This window comes from Dipodomys ordii, unplaced genomic scaffold, assembly GCF_000151885.1.
Source record: "Dipodomys ordii isolate 6190 unplaced genomic scaffold, Dord_2.0 Scaffold258, whole genome shotgun sequence".
Lineage (NCBI taxonomy): Eukaryota > Metazoa > Chordata > Mammalia > Rodentia > Heteromyidae > Dipodomys > Dipodomys ordii.
This window is the reverse complement of record NW_012267474.1, coordinates 223259-235409: the sequence shown is the minus strand read 5'-3', so window position 1 is coordinate 235409 and position 12151 is coordinate 223259. Positions and strand designations below refer to the sequence as shown.

Sequence of the window (12151 nt, the reverse complement as noted above, 5' to 3'; positions counted from 1 at the left end):
TGGGATGCCTCCTCTTTCTCCCTTTCACGCTCATACAGAGTCCTTTGGAAGTTGTCAAACTTCTCATTTATGATTTTTTTCTTTATTGCTATTGTTTATAATGTATGTATAATGTACTATGTGATTTTGTTTGTTTCATTGGTATTTTCCTCCCCCCTGGTATAACCCCTGTTTTCACTGTATTTTATTTTGGTGCCCTGCATCTTGTATATGGATTCTTCTAATTTGCGGAGGGGAAGGGAAAAACAAAAAATGTGTAAATAGGGATAGAGGTTGACCCATTGTAACAATGAGATCTACAAGACACAATGTTGAAAATGAACTTTACAACTTTTGTGGGAGGAGGGGTGGCCGGGGGGGACGAAGGGGGGGAATTAGTTGAGGACTTGGGGAAGGAAGGGCTGGTAGGGAAAAATAAAGGAAGAGGTATCAATGCTCAATAGGATATGTACTCCTTACCTTACTCATGTAACTATAACCCCTCTGTACAGTATTTTTACAATTAAAAATGTATAATAAAAGATGACTACTGACAGATTACATATGGGACCCATGTTTTTCCTTCCTAAATCTCCACAATCCAAGTTCCCCAGATCTTCCTTTAAGACTAGATCTGTGTTTAACTACATGATTTAATACACTGTTACATTGTTGCTTGTGGATAAATTAGAACAGAACAGAAAAATGTGTAATGATGTGATCCAATAGAGAAGGTTAAGCAGATTGGGAGACCAGACATCACTCCCATGTCCCTTTAAACTCCCTTTCAGCACTAGGCAAACTCAGTTTGCAGGAATGCAAGTTAGCATAGCCAATATGGAGGACAGTATGGAAGTTACTAAAATACGTAAAAAGAGACATACCAGATGATTTGGCTACCTCACTCCTGGGTAAACATCTGAAGGAAATAAAGCCAACATACAAAAGTGATATTTATAAAGGAATTTCTGCATATGTAGATTTATTGTGATACTGTTATCACTAGAGAAAATTTGAAATCGATCAATTGTCCTAGAAACGATTAGAAAGTAGTGATGAACTGGTCCATATGTGTATGTATGTCTGTTTAATATATATATATATATATATATGGGTATGTATACATGTATACAACATATATAAAGAAACATGAAATCCTGTAATCCACAGCAAAATGAATGGAACTGAAGGACATTCTGTTAAAACAGGCAAAACAAAAGGCCATTATGTATGGTCTTTCTCATTCAAACAAACTTAAAACAATTAAAATAGAAGAATAATTATGTGTGCCTGAAAAGAGCTCCAGGTCAGGAGGCAGGAGGGTGAGCACAGGGGAAAAATAGAAGGACGTGATCAATGTTCATAATAAATTTATGTGGAGAATCCCAGAATCTTATTATTAGACACTGCTAAAATATGTTAATACAATAAATACCAGAGAAGTAACGACTAAAATCTGAAGCAATGAATCTGTTCTTTGTATTATAAACAATCCTGGTGGTAGCTCATACATGTAATACTAGCTATTCTGGAAACTGACATCTCATGATCCTAGTTCAAAGCTGGCCTGGGCAGGAAACTTTTTGAGACTCTTAGCTCCAATTAACCACCAGAACACCAGAAATGGAACTGTGGCTCAATATGTTGCAGTGCTAACATTGAGCCAAAGAACTCAAGCCCCAAGACTGACAATAACAATAACACAAAACCATTGCTGCTTAGAATATCTATTACTTGTGTTGTTGTTCTATGAATATCAACTGTTGACACAATTCACACTCTTCAAGTCTATATTGTCTATATATGAGCAGCTCTGTCAGCAGGTGGAGGCACCAGGAGAAGCAGCTGGGGCAGCCCAGGCTCTCACTTCTGCTTCCCTGGGAGGTTTTTGTCATGGCTTATATCACTGTGTGAGGGTAACCATAATAATGTTGACAGTAATAAGTGGCAACATCTTCAGGCTGCAGGCTGCTGATGGTGAGAGAATAATCTGTCCCAGATCCACTGCCACTGAACCTGGATGGAACTCCAGATACCAAATTACTACTACTATAGATCAGGAGTTTATGGGCTTTCCCTAGTTTCTGCTGGTACCAGGCTAAATTGCCATAAATGTTTCCACTGGCTCTGCAAGTGATGGTGGCTGTGCCTCCTACAGATGCAGTCAAGGTGGATGGGGACTGGGTCATCTGGATGTCACACCTCGCATCTGGCAGGGGAAACATGAAACAAATATCCACATTATTAACCTAATGATAAGAAAGCTCTCCTGAAGAGTAAAGCATCTTGGATCACACTGAGGACTTTTAATGCCCAATATTCTGTATCCTTACCTGGGAGCCAGAGCAACAGGAGCCCCAGGAGCTGAGCAGGGATCCTCATGTCCATGTTGTGTGCTGACTGGGACAGACTGCTACACCGACTATGCGCAGCCTATGAAGAAGTCCTGAGGGCAGTGGGCTGTGCTGCTGGCACATGCAAATCATCAGCATCTGGACAAGGTTAAACACAACTGTATGGCTGCATCATCTCAGTAAGTCTACACAAATTTGAGTCTCAGGAGACTTAGGTCAGGCAACAGACTATATTGTAGCCACAAAAGAGAATCAGCACATTTCTTTCCTGTAGGTGGAGCACACCACTGATCCCATTGAGGATAAAAGTCTCTTTTCTTTTTATTTCTTTATCTTAGACAAGACCTATCCATCAAAAGGTTAGTTCCAGAAATTTACAGACGTTTGTACAACACTCATTTGGCACAGGCATTTATTATCCAGAGCAGGAATTTTGGGAATTGCTCTGATTCACTGATCATCTTTATGTGGCAATTTGTCAACACTGCTGCCCTGTGATGTGATCCTTAGAGATGAAATAAGAATGTGAAGCTATTGCATTGATTAGGAAATCGTTAAACTTGTGAATTGTGCAGCACAGCCCTCTTTCTCCTATAACTCTGAATTTCTTGCATCAGCAGATACATAAAAGCAAGCCATTTTCTTCTCTTCAAACCTGAACAATCTTTTCCACCATCCTAGGGTTGTGTATAGTTTATAATGTCCATTATTGAGGTCTTCATATTCCTTCTGGGTTTTAAACATCTTAACCAAAGCTACTGTGTTTGAATCAGAGATTCTCCTTGAAAAGAAGGATAAACTTGGGTTATGCTGAAGCCTACTGAGTTGCCTAAACCTACATATATTCCTTTCATTTGGTAGTCTCTTCTATTTGAGAAGAGAACATTGTGTTTAACAGCTGGGTTAAAGATATTGGGCTCAAGTAGAGCGAGTAGAAACATAGAAAAGAAGATCATGTTGGAATTTTTAACAGAATCCAGAGCCAGCAGTACATGGAAATATCATCCATATTGAGAGGAGGCAACATGGGGTTTAGAAGCAAGAGTGAAGAGAGCTGATTGTCTATGCCGGGGAGAAAGAGCATCCATATGGGCCTGTGCAGTTGTCAGGGTCCAGAAGTCACTACTGCATGGGATGCAAAGTTGACTCATCTCAGCAGTGTTATGCCAGTCTGAGTAATATATGAGCAAATATGTGAGGGGGGAGTATGCTATAATCATGTAAGTGACAGTGACAGCTGGTGTTTCTCATCATCCAAAAAGTTGATCATGTTGCTAAATTCATGAGGGATCAATGGAGCCAACAGTCATACTCTTGAGGGAAAGAATTGTAATCTAACTACAAGAGAACTTTGTCTAAGAATGTGTTTAAGAATAATCTATTGCTGTACATGTAGGTGGGGAAATCACCATAAACTCACACATATATGTATGTATGTATAAGACTAGATGAATGAATGTGTGGATGGGTAATTTTTCACAGTCTAGAAGTAATGATGCTCTAGTTCCATGAATAGATAGCACCATCACTAATGCACCTGTAAACTTTTTCCAATAAATGCAAAAAGTGACCCTTGTGGAAATAATTGATTTTTTTAATCAAAGCTATGAAAGTGTAAGATAATTTTGGACCATTTTGTGCCAAAAACAAAAAAAATTCCTTGTGTGCGAGGTAAAGGAAAAATGGAGAGAATCAGGTAGCAAGGGATGCCCACGGCACAATTTCAAGGGATTTTGAATACCATATAAACGCTAATATACAGCATTAAATCAACTGTTAACCCTTGGATTCGCTATGTTATTTTCATAAGAAATGGGATATTCTAAAATGATCCAAAACTTCTCCACACATTTTCATACATTGCAAAAGGGAAAAAATTGTTATACAGCAGAGAAATCTGGCAGCCAACACCTAGTCTAGAATTGAAATGAAGATCACCAGTAATGATGATTCAAACTGTGGGTCTGTTGACAGTCACCATAAAAAGAACACAGTGGCACTTCTGGACTTTGCTCACATATATGCACTACTGAATATAACCCGGAGGAAAATTGCATGAATCTAGTTTGAGAGATGATCAGAAACATGGCTGCTGTGCAGTCACTAAGAATGATAAGACCATGATTATATCGTGATTTTCCTTACACAATAGTATGCAAAATAACATATATTCTTCCATTATAACTTGCTCATCATTTGGCAATATTTCACTGACAATAGGCAGAGATTTCAGTTTATAGAAGAATGGAGAAACAAAAGGTAATTCAAGGAGGAAGCTCAAACAAAACTTAATCTAGAAGTTCATTTGTTATAGCAAGATATGATTTTTCCCTACCTGTCTCTACTGTCCTCCTCTGTCCTACTTCTGTAATTAGGAGAAGGTTTTTCCTTGTTGTTAACAAATTGTAGGACTGTGTATACTCCTTGCCATACACAGGCTTCTTCCTACCACTAGGATCTGTTTCTCTCCATGAGGTCAAGACAGGTAAGATCAACTTGGACAAATGCAGGAGACAATCACTGCCCAGGGAATGTATTCTCAAACAGGCAAATCAGCTGTCCTGCAGTGGGACTAAATTAAACATCCTTAAAACCAAACTGCTTACAGACAATAATAGCTGTTTGTAGTAAGAGCTCTAAAGTGCATAACAGATGTATTGAAAGAGCAAACATATATGTCCATTGTTTCATCTATGACCAAGGCCAAGAGTTTTGATTAAAGAAGGAAAGTTAGTTACAGTTTGAAGGAAATATCATTATGAATCAGAGTGATATCAAACATAATTTCTCTCCCTTTGCCTGTGAACAAATCACTTAAAATGAAGATTGGTTCTCTTCATTAACAGAGATATTAAAAATGGTCTAAGATGCTCTTTTACAGAGGGTTCAAGGTTTGTTTTGAATAGAGAGTCAGGGTCTGGTTCATGTTACTCATCTGGGTGTTTGCTGATTTCCCATTGCAGGGACATGATGGAATGAAAAATTAATATCATTATTCAGAAAATAAATTTGTTAAATAGGCTTCAGTGAGATCACACGGGATATATTTAATGAACCACAGATGTTCAATTTTAACTTATTTCTTCTTCTCTCATTCTAATCATGCTAAGAGGTGAAAAGACAAAATGTGTTCCAAGATGCCCACTACCCACTTCCCTTGAGTAATAGTGCTGCTAGAGAGAGTGGCAAAAGGGGAGCAGGTGGGTGGGGTGGCTGGAGTCTCAGGAAACAGGACAGCATGAGAAATATTTGTTCATTGTCTTGCCTTTACATTAAAATGAGAGTTCTGTAAGATCAGTGGTTTTTGTCTACAAGCGCTCATGGTACTGTGAGGAAATGTAAGAGAGCTCAAGAACTGAGGGTAATTCAGCTTTCCCCCAGAGGGAGCTGTGGCACCTTAAATCTCTTGGTGACAGAGGATTGGTTAGCATTTGAGATGTCATTGGGGGATCTAGGTGCAACAATGAGAGGGATTCTTAAATATGTGAGAACTCATTTTTGAAGATGGTGTTTGCAGTGATGGAAATCTAAGAAGTCGCTTTGGATGATCAGGATGTGTTAACTAAGAACTCAAGCATGTGAGGTCATTGTGTTTTCTATTCTCAGATTCCCATTTGGTCTCTTTCATATTGTTATTAGGACCTTAATTGTTCTATTATTTTCTTCATATATTGCTTTTTAGGTGTTTGATCAAATATCAGAAGCTTCAATGATGTTTAAACATTCCTAGCATTTATAATCCATAAAATAACTACTTTGAAGTCTATTTAGCATTTGGTGGTTGGTTACTGATGTCACTGATCTTTTTTAAACTTTTCATTTCCAATTTATTGTTTGAATCTCTAATGGCTTACCTTTATCTATATAGCATGACAAATGCCAGTGATGGGTCAGGTTTCCTACACTACAAGTCCCTCCTGCTTCTTCCATGGTGTGTGGATTGAGAGTGCATTCAATGTGCAGCCAGGTGTTCTACCTTCCTTTGGCTCAAGGCCTCTCTGTCACTCACACATGGAGTGAGGTTTCAGAGAAGAGTATTGAGGGGAGGCCTAGGAGGGATGGCGGAGAATGATGAAAGGGTGTCATACTTATAACTGTACTTTTACTTACAAACTGATTGGTTGAACGGTAACCACTTTGTACAACTACTTAAAGACAATAAAGCTATAATTAAAATAAAAAAATTGTAGAACACTGGAATCAAATTCTATGGGGGAAGAACATACAAAGAAATAAACAAAAAAGATCACATAGTACATTATAAGTACATTAAAAAGAACAGCAAGGGATATAAAAAAATTGTGTCCCTATGTTGGGGTTCATTTCACTTAACATCAGCTTATCTGGTCATATGTACAGAACTTTTGACCTCTTCTACGTGTCCTAGGCATAGACTAGTTATTGCAGATAAGGGAAACCATATGACCTATGATTCTTTGGGTCTGACTTACACCACTTATAAATTTTCCAGGTTTTTCCATTTCCTAACAAATGGGGTGATGCCATTTTTTATGGAGGCATAGATTTCCTTTTCTTGATCCATTCATCTACTGAGGGGCATGTGTCTTGGTTCCATAACTTAGCTATGGTGAATAATGCTGTAATAAACATAGTTGTTCTGGTAGTATGGCCTTGTTTGTGATCGTTTGGGTATATGCCTAAAAGTGGGATTGGTCAATGATAGGGGAGCTCTACGGGGAGTCTTTTGAGGAACCTTCATACTGCTTTCCAAAGTAGTTGAACAAATTTACATTCCCACCAACAATGCAATAGGGTTCCCTTTTGTCCACATCCCCTCCAACATTTGTTGTTATTAGATTTCTTGAATATAGCCATTTTAATTGGGGTGAAGAGGTATCTCCATGTTGTTTTGATTTGCATTTCTTTTATGTCTAGAGAAGTTGAACATTTCTTCATGTGTCTATTGGCCATTCTTATTTCTTCTTCAGAGAAGTCTCTCTTTAAGTCTTTAGCCCACTTATTAATTAGGCTGTTGTTTCTTTGAGGATACATTGTTGGGGGATTTAATTTTTTGAATTCTAAGTATATTTTAGATATGAGGCCCTTGTCCATGGCATGGCTAGTGAAGATTTTCTCCCAATCTGTGAGCTTTCTATTGATCTTGCTTGCTATGTCCTTTGCCATGCAGTAGCTCTGCAGTTTCATGCAATCTCTTTTGTCCAAATTTTCTTTGATTTGTTGTGTTTCTGGGTCTGTATTAAGAAAATTTCGGCCTGTGCTAAGGAGCCCTGGAGTTTCTCCTATTCCTTCCTGGAATATTTTCAAGATGTCTCTTTTATATTGAGGTCTTGGATCCATTTGGAGTTGATTCTGATGCAGGTGGTATATACAGATCTGCCTTTAGTTTAGAAAAAGGTTTTTAAAGATCTCTTTGGTAAAGAAAAAAATCCCTTGATGACATGAAATTGATAAATGTTTAGGTTGAAGAACTAATTTGTTAGTTACATTGTTTAGATGATTTGACAATACGTGTACATACCAAAACCTACTGTATTTAAAATATATTATATGTGTCAATCACAAGTTGTTTAAAAAATTAATGACAATTTTTTCTTTACAATGTTGTTTTTCAAAAATCTTTTGTGAAAACTATGTTGCCCTGCTTTTGAAAGCTTACTTTGACATACCTAGAAAGGCTTCTTCTTTATTGAATGACTACAAATTTTAGCACATTCTGGACGACACATAATCACAGATGTGTGTTCTTTGTAAGTCAGAAGAGGCAATGTCAGATATGTGCTGCTTGCACGAGAAGGAAGACAGAGAGTTAGGGTGTGCAGATGGCACCAGGACTTTCCTCCCAATACTGTCTAGTCACCTTAAAAGACTGACTCCACCTGAGAAGCTCTGTCAGCAGGTGGAGGCTCATGAAGAGCAGCTGGGACAGCCCAGTCTCTCACTTCTGCTTCCCTGTGAGGTTTTTGTTATGGCTTGTATCACTGTTGGAGGTCTACTATAATCTTGTTCATAGTACAAAGTGGCAATATCTTCAGGCCACAGGCTGCTGATGGTGTGAGAACTCTGTTCCAGATCAATTCCCATTGAACCTTGAGATCAATCTATTTGCAAATTAGATCAGAAACTTTGTAGCATTCTCTGGTCTCTGCTAATACCAATTTAACTCATTGCTAATGTGCTGACTGGCCCTGCAAGCGATGACAACTCTGTCTCCAAGAGATGCATATAAGTAGGTCAACTGGATGTGACATCTTGCACCTGACAACGGAAACATGAAAAACATTATGCATTTAATTAATTATGCTATCCAAGTACTTCCAGAAAGAATCAGGCTGTTTTTCTTTCTCACTATTATTTCTGACATATTTATAAGATATTTCTTTGTTTCTTCGTATGTCTTCCCACATGGTATAACCCTTGTTTTCACTGTATTTGATGTTAGTATAATTTGTGGAGGATAAGGGAAAAAACAAATCATTTAAAAAAGGATATAGGTGGTCCCATTGAAACAATGAGATATATAAGACATTATGTTGAAAAAACGAACTTTACAACTTTGGCGGGGGGGGGGGCAGATGGGAAGGAATGGGAAAGGGAAACAAAAGAGGAAGCAACAATGCTTGGTAAGAACTGTACTCATTAGCTTGCCCATGTAATTGTAACCCCTTTGTATGGTATTTTCATGATTAAAAACACAAAAAACAAACAACAAAACCATGAGATGAATAATCCCCAGCATTATCCTTCTTTACCTTTGAGCCAAAACTGTAGAGCCCCAGGATCTGAGCAGGAGCCCTCATGTCCATGCTGTGTGCTGAATGGAACCTTCTCCTGCACAGGGTGTGAGCAGCCTATTATGATGTTCTCAGTTCAGTGGGCTGAGCTCTGGGCACATGCAAATTAGCAGGAGTTGGGGAGGGCTGAGCATAACTGCAATCTGGCAGATTTCAGTGACAGAATACAGACCTAAAGACCACAGATGTCCAATTTCCTTGTAGATAATGTGTTTCTCCCTGGTGATGTGAGAAAAGAATATGTTGTCCTGTGAGAAAAATAAATGTTTTAATTCCCATATTGTCCAAGACTTGCTAGTATTTTTAGTATTTTCTTTACTGTTTATGTTAATGTAAGCCAGTCACTGAGAGATAAACATTCCTAAGTCAGGTCAATTTTATACTTTTCTTATATTTTGTATCTGTGAATTTTGTGACACAGGATTCTAGATCATTCAGGTTAATTCCCTGAACCATATTAAATAGTTAATGATAATCATTATTATCCAGATTGAGAAATATATATAATTCAAAAAGTTTTATAAGAGATAAAACTCTTGAAAACTATTATATGTGAAATAAACTATTTTTATCTGAGATGTATAGAGTGTCTTCTGCTGTTTGTATTGGTGCCTTGTTTACTCAATACAAATGACTCATTTCCTTGTCTTCTGAATGCTCTGATTTATTGCCTCTCTCTAGGACAGATCATAAAAGGTATTTCCTCTTTATACTTAGGAATACATGTGGCTCCGTATCTAGCTTTGTAAATGTCATGCAATTCTGTTTAATATAACATACACTAAACTTTTGGAAGATATTTGTGTCTTCTATCTTAATTACTGGAAGCTGCTCTCTCTCCCTCCCCCCACTCTCTCTCTGTGTATCTAATACCTTTAACCAATGGCTGAACTCTACTTCAAGTTCACTGTTCTCCTTAACCCTGCATTATCTTTCATGACCAATATATTTTAGGTTGTAAGTGATTTTTTGTGTGTGTGCTTGGCCTGATGTTTGAACTCAGAGTAACTTCACTTCCAGCTTTTTAGTGGTAAATTGGAGATAAGCAGCTCATAGCCCAGGCTGACTTCCAATTACCTTGAGCAGATCTCAGCTTCTTGAGTAGCTAGAACTACTGGGATGAGCCAGTAGTACCTGCTACTAAAGCATTTTTTTAGTGAATGCATTTAGGCCATTTGATCCAAACAGACACAGATGGAATAAAATGCTCTGTGGTCAGAGTGAGGACAAATTGCAGCCACACTGTTTGGATAGGACATCTTCAGCATGAGGAATCAAGCACAGCTGACAATAGGAAGTGGAATTAGAGTTAAGTTAGCAGGCTGCACAACATGGAGATCAGCATGTGGTGACACACTGCATTGTATAGTGCAGGATGTCACATTTGAGGACAAACAGCAGAGTAGTCACATGGAACTTAACATCACAAATGGAAGCATCTGCTGTGGGTGCAAGAAGACAACACAGTTGTTCCAAGTCACAGAGCCCACAAATAAGTCATTGTCCAATCAGAGATGTCTTCATTACCATTTATTGTATAAACTGCATCTGAGTCTTGACTTGATCATCTTCTCCTCCTAAAACATGAATGGTCTCTGCAGCACATGCTAACACAACTGCTTCAGGAAGGATTTTACAATGTTCTTCTTCCTTCTTTTTATGATGATGTATGAACCTACTACCGAAAGCTATACTCTTCCCCTCATTCCTCTTAAATTTAACCTTTATTTTTCTCATATGGTCCTCTCAATCTCTGTCACTGTCTTTGCTGGAAGAGATTTGCTCTCTCTACCATGCACTCTAGGACAAAGCTGGTACTAAATAAAACAAGTAAAAGGAAACTAGGTGCTGTGAAATTATAAAGGCTACCTGGTAAATTGTTAATAGAATGACAAAGGACAACTACTTGCGTGGAGTTAAAAGCAGACAGGCTCTAGCAATTACACATAAATTCTCGTGATCCATGCTCCAGGTCTGGCTTTAGCAACTGTGAAAATGTGTCTTACAGGTTTCAAGTCTACAAAGGCTTTTGGTACTGGAATACTTGGAAGAGTTTGAGACAATGGCCTCCAACCAGAGATCTTGACAGGGTTACATTGCTCTGGGCTGTGAGGGATGGAGTTATTGGTTGAGAGATAAAGCTGAGAACAGGGAGATGGGGGAGGCTAGAAGAATATTCTTTGGTCTTCTTGATAGAAGGAAGAGCTTCAGGAAAGGAACATGTTTATAATCTGGGCCATGAAAGTAAATGAGGTCTGGGACAAGGTGAAGGTCTGAGAGACCTAGCCTTCAGAGCAGGGCTAAGTCTGTGGGAAGGATGCTCCAGGGTTCTTCCCTTGGCTCATGAGGGGCTGGTATAAGGAGGAGATTCAGCAGGGTCCTCAGGACAGATTCTTAATTCCATATTCCATTCCTTATTCAAACATAGAGGAAGTGGGGCTCTGGTAGTTCATTCCTCTAATCCTAGCTTCTAAGGAGGCTGAGATCTGAGGATCATGGTTTGAATCCACTCTGGTCAGGAATAAACTAATCTCCAATAAATTACCCAGAAAAAAAGCTGAAAATGATGTTCTGGTTTAAGTTGTAGAATGCTAGCCTTGAGCACAAAGATCTCAAAGACAACACCTACATCCTGAGGTCAAGCCCCAGGACTGGAAAAAAACAACAAAAAACAAAACAAACAAACAAAAAAAACCCACCCACCAACTAAAAAAAATCATATAGGAGTACTTCAAAAATGAAAGAATGCTGAAGTAATATGTCTATTGTTCATATGTATCAAATTAACACATGTATAAACATACTTTCTTTGTCTAACTCATCATTTCAAATTCTGATCCTGAAAAAGAACTCTAGGGAACAATGGCCCTTCCTCACTCTTAGCCTGAGCATCATGAAGCTCAGGACCCAATCTGTTCTTTTGAGCACAAGCAGTGACCTGCTCAGTGCAGAGGACTCTGGGCCCCTGCTGGGGATAGCATTGACAGTGCAGCCCCCTCTCACCTCCCACAACTGGATATGGTGTGTGCACATGTTCCCTTCAGG

General features: G+C 38.6%; 2 gene segments (V, D, J or C); both read right to left on the bottom strand.

The window, feature by feature from the left end:
- LOC106001009 overlaps window positions 1-2483 on the bottom strand; it is an 8746-nt gene extending 6263 nt beyond the window's left edge. Inside the window, 2 exon segments of the V gene segment in view lie at window positions 1821-2188; window positions 2313-2475. Of these exon segments, the coding sequence occupies window positions 1878-2188; window positions 2313-2367 (366 nt within the window).
- LOC106001011 overlaps window positions 1-12151 on the bottom strand; it is a 263455-nt gene that overhangs the window by 169077 nt on the left and 82227 nt on the right.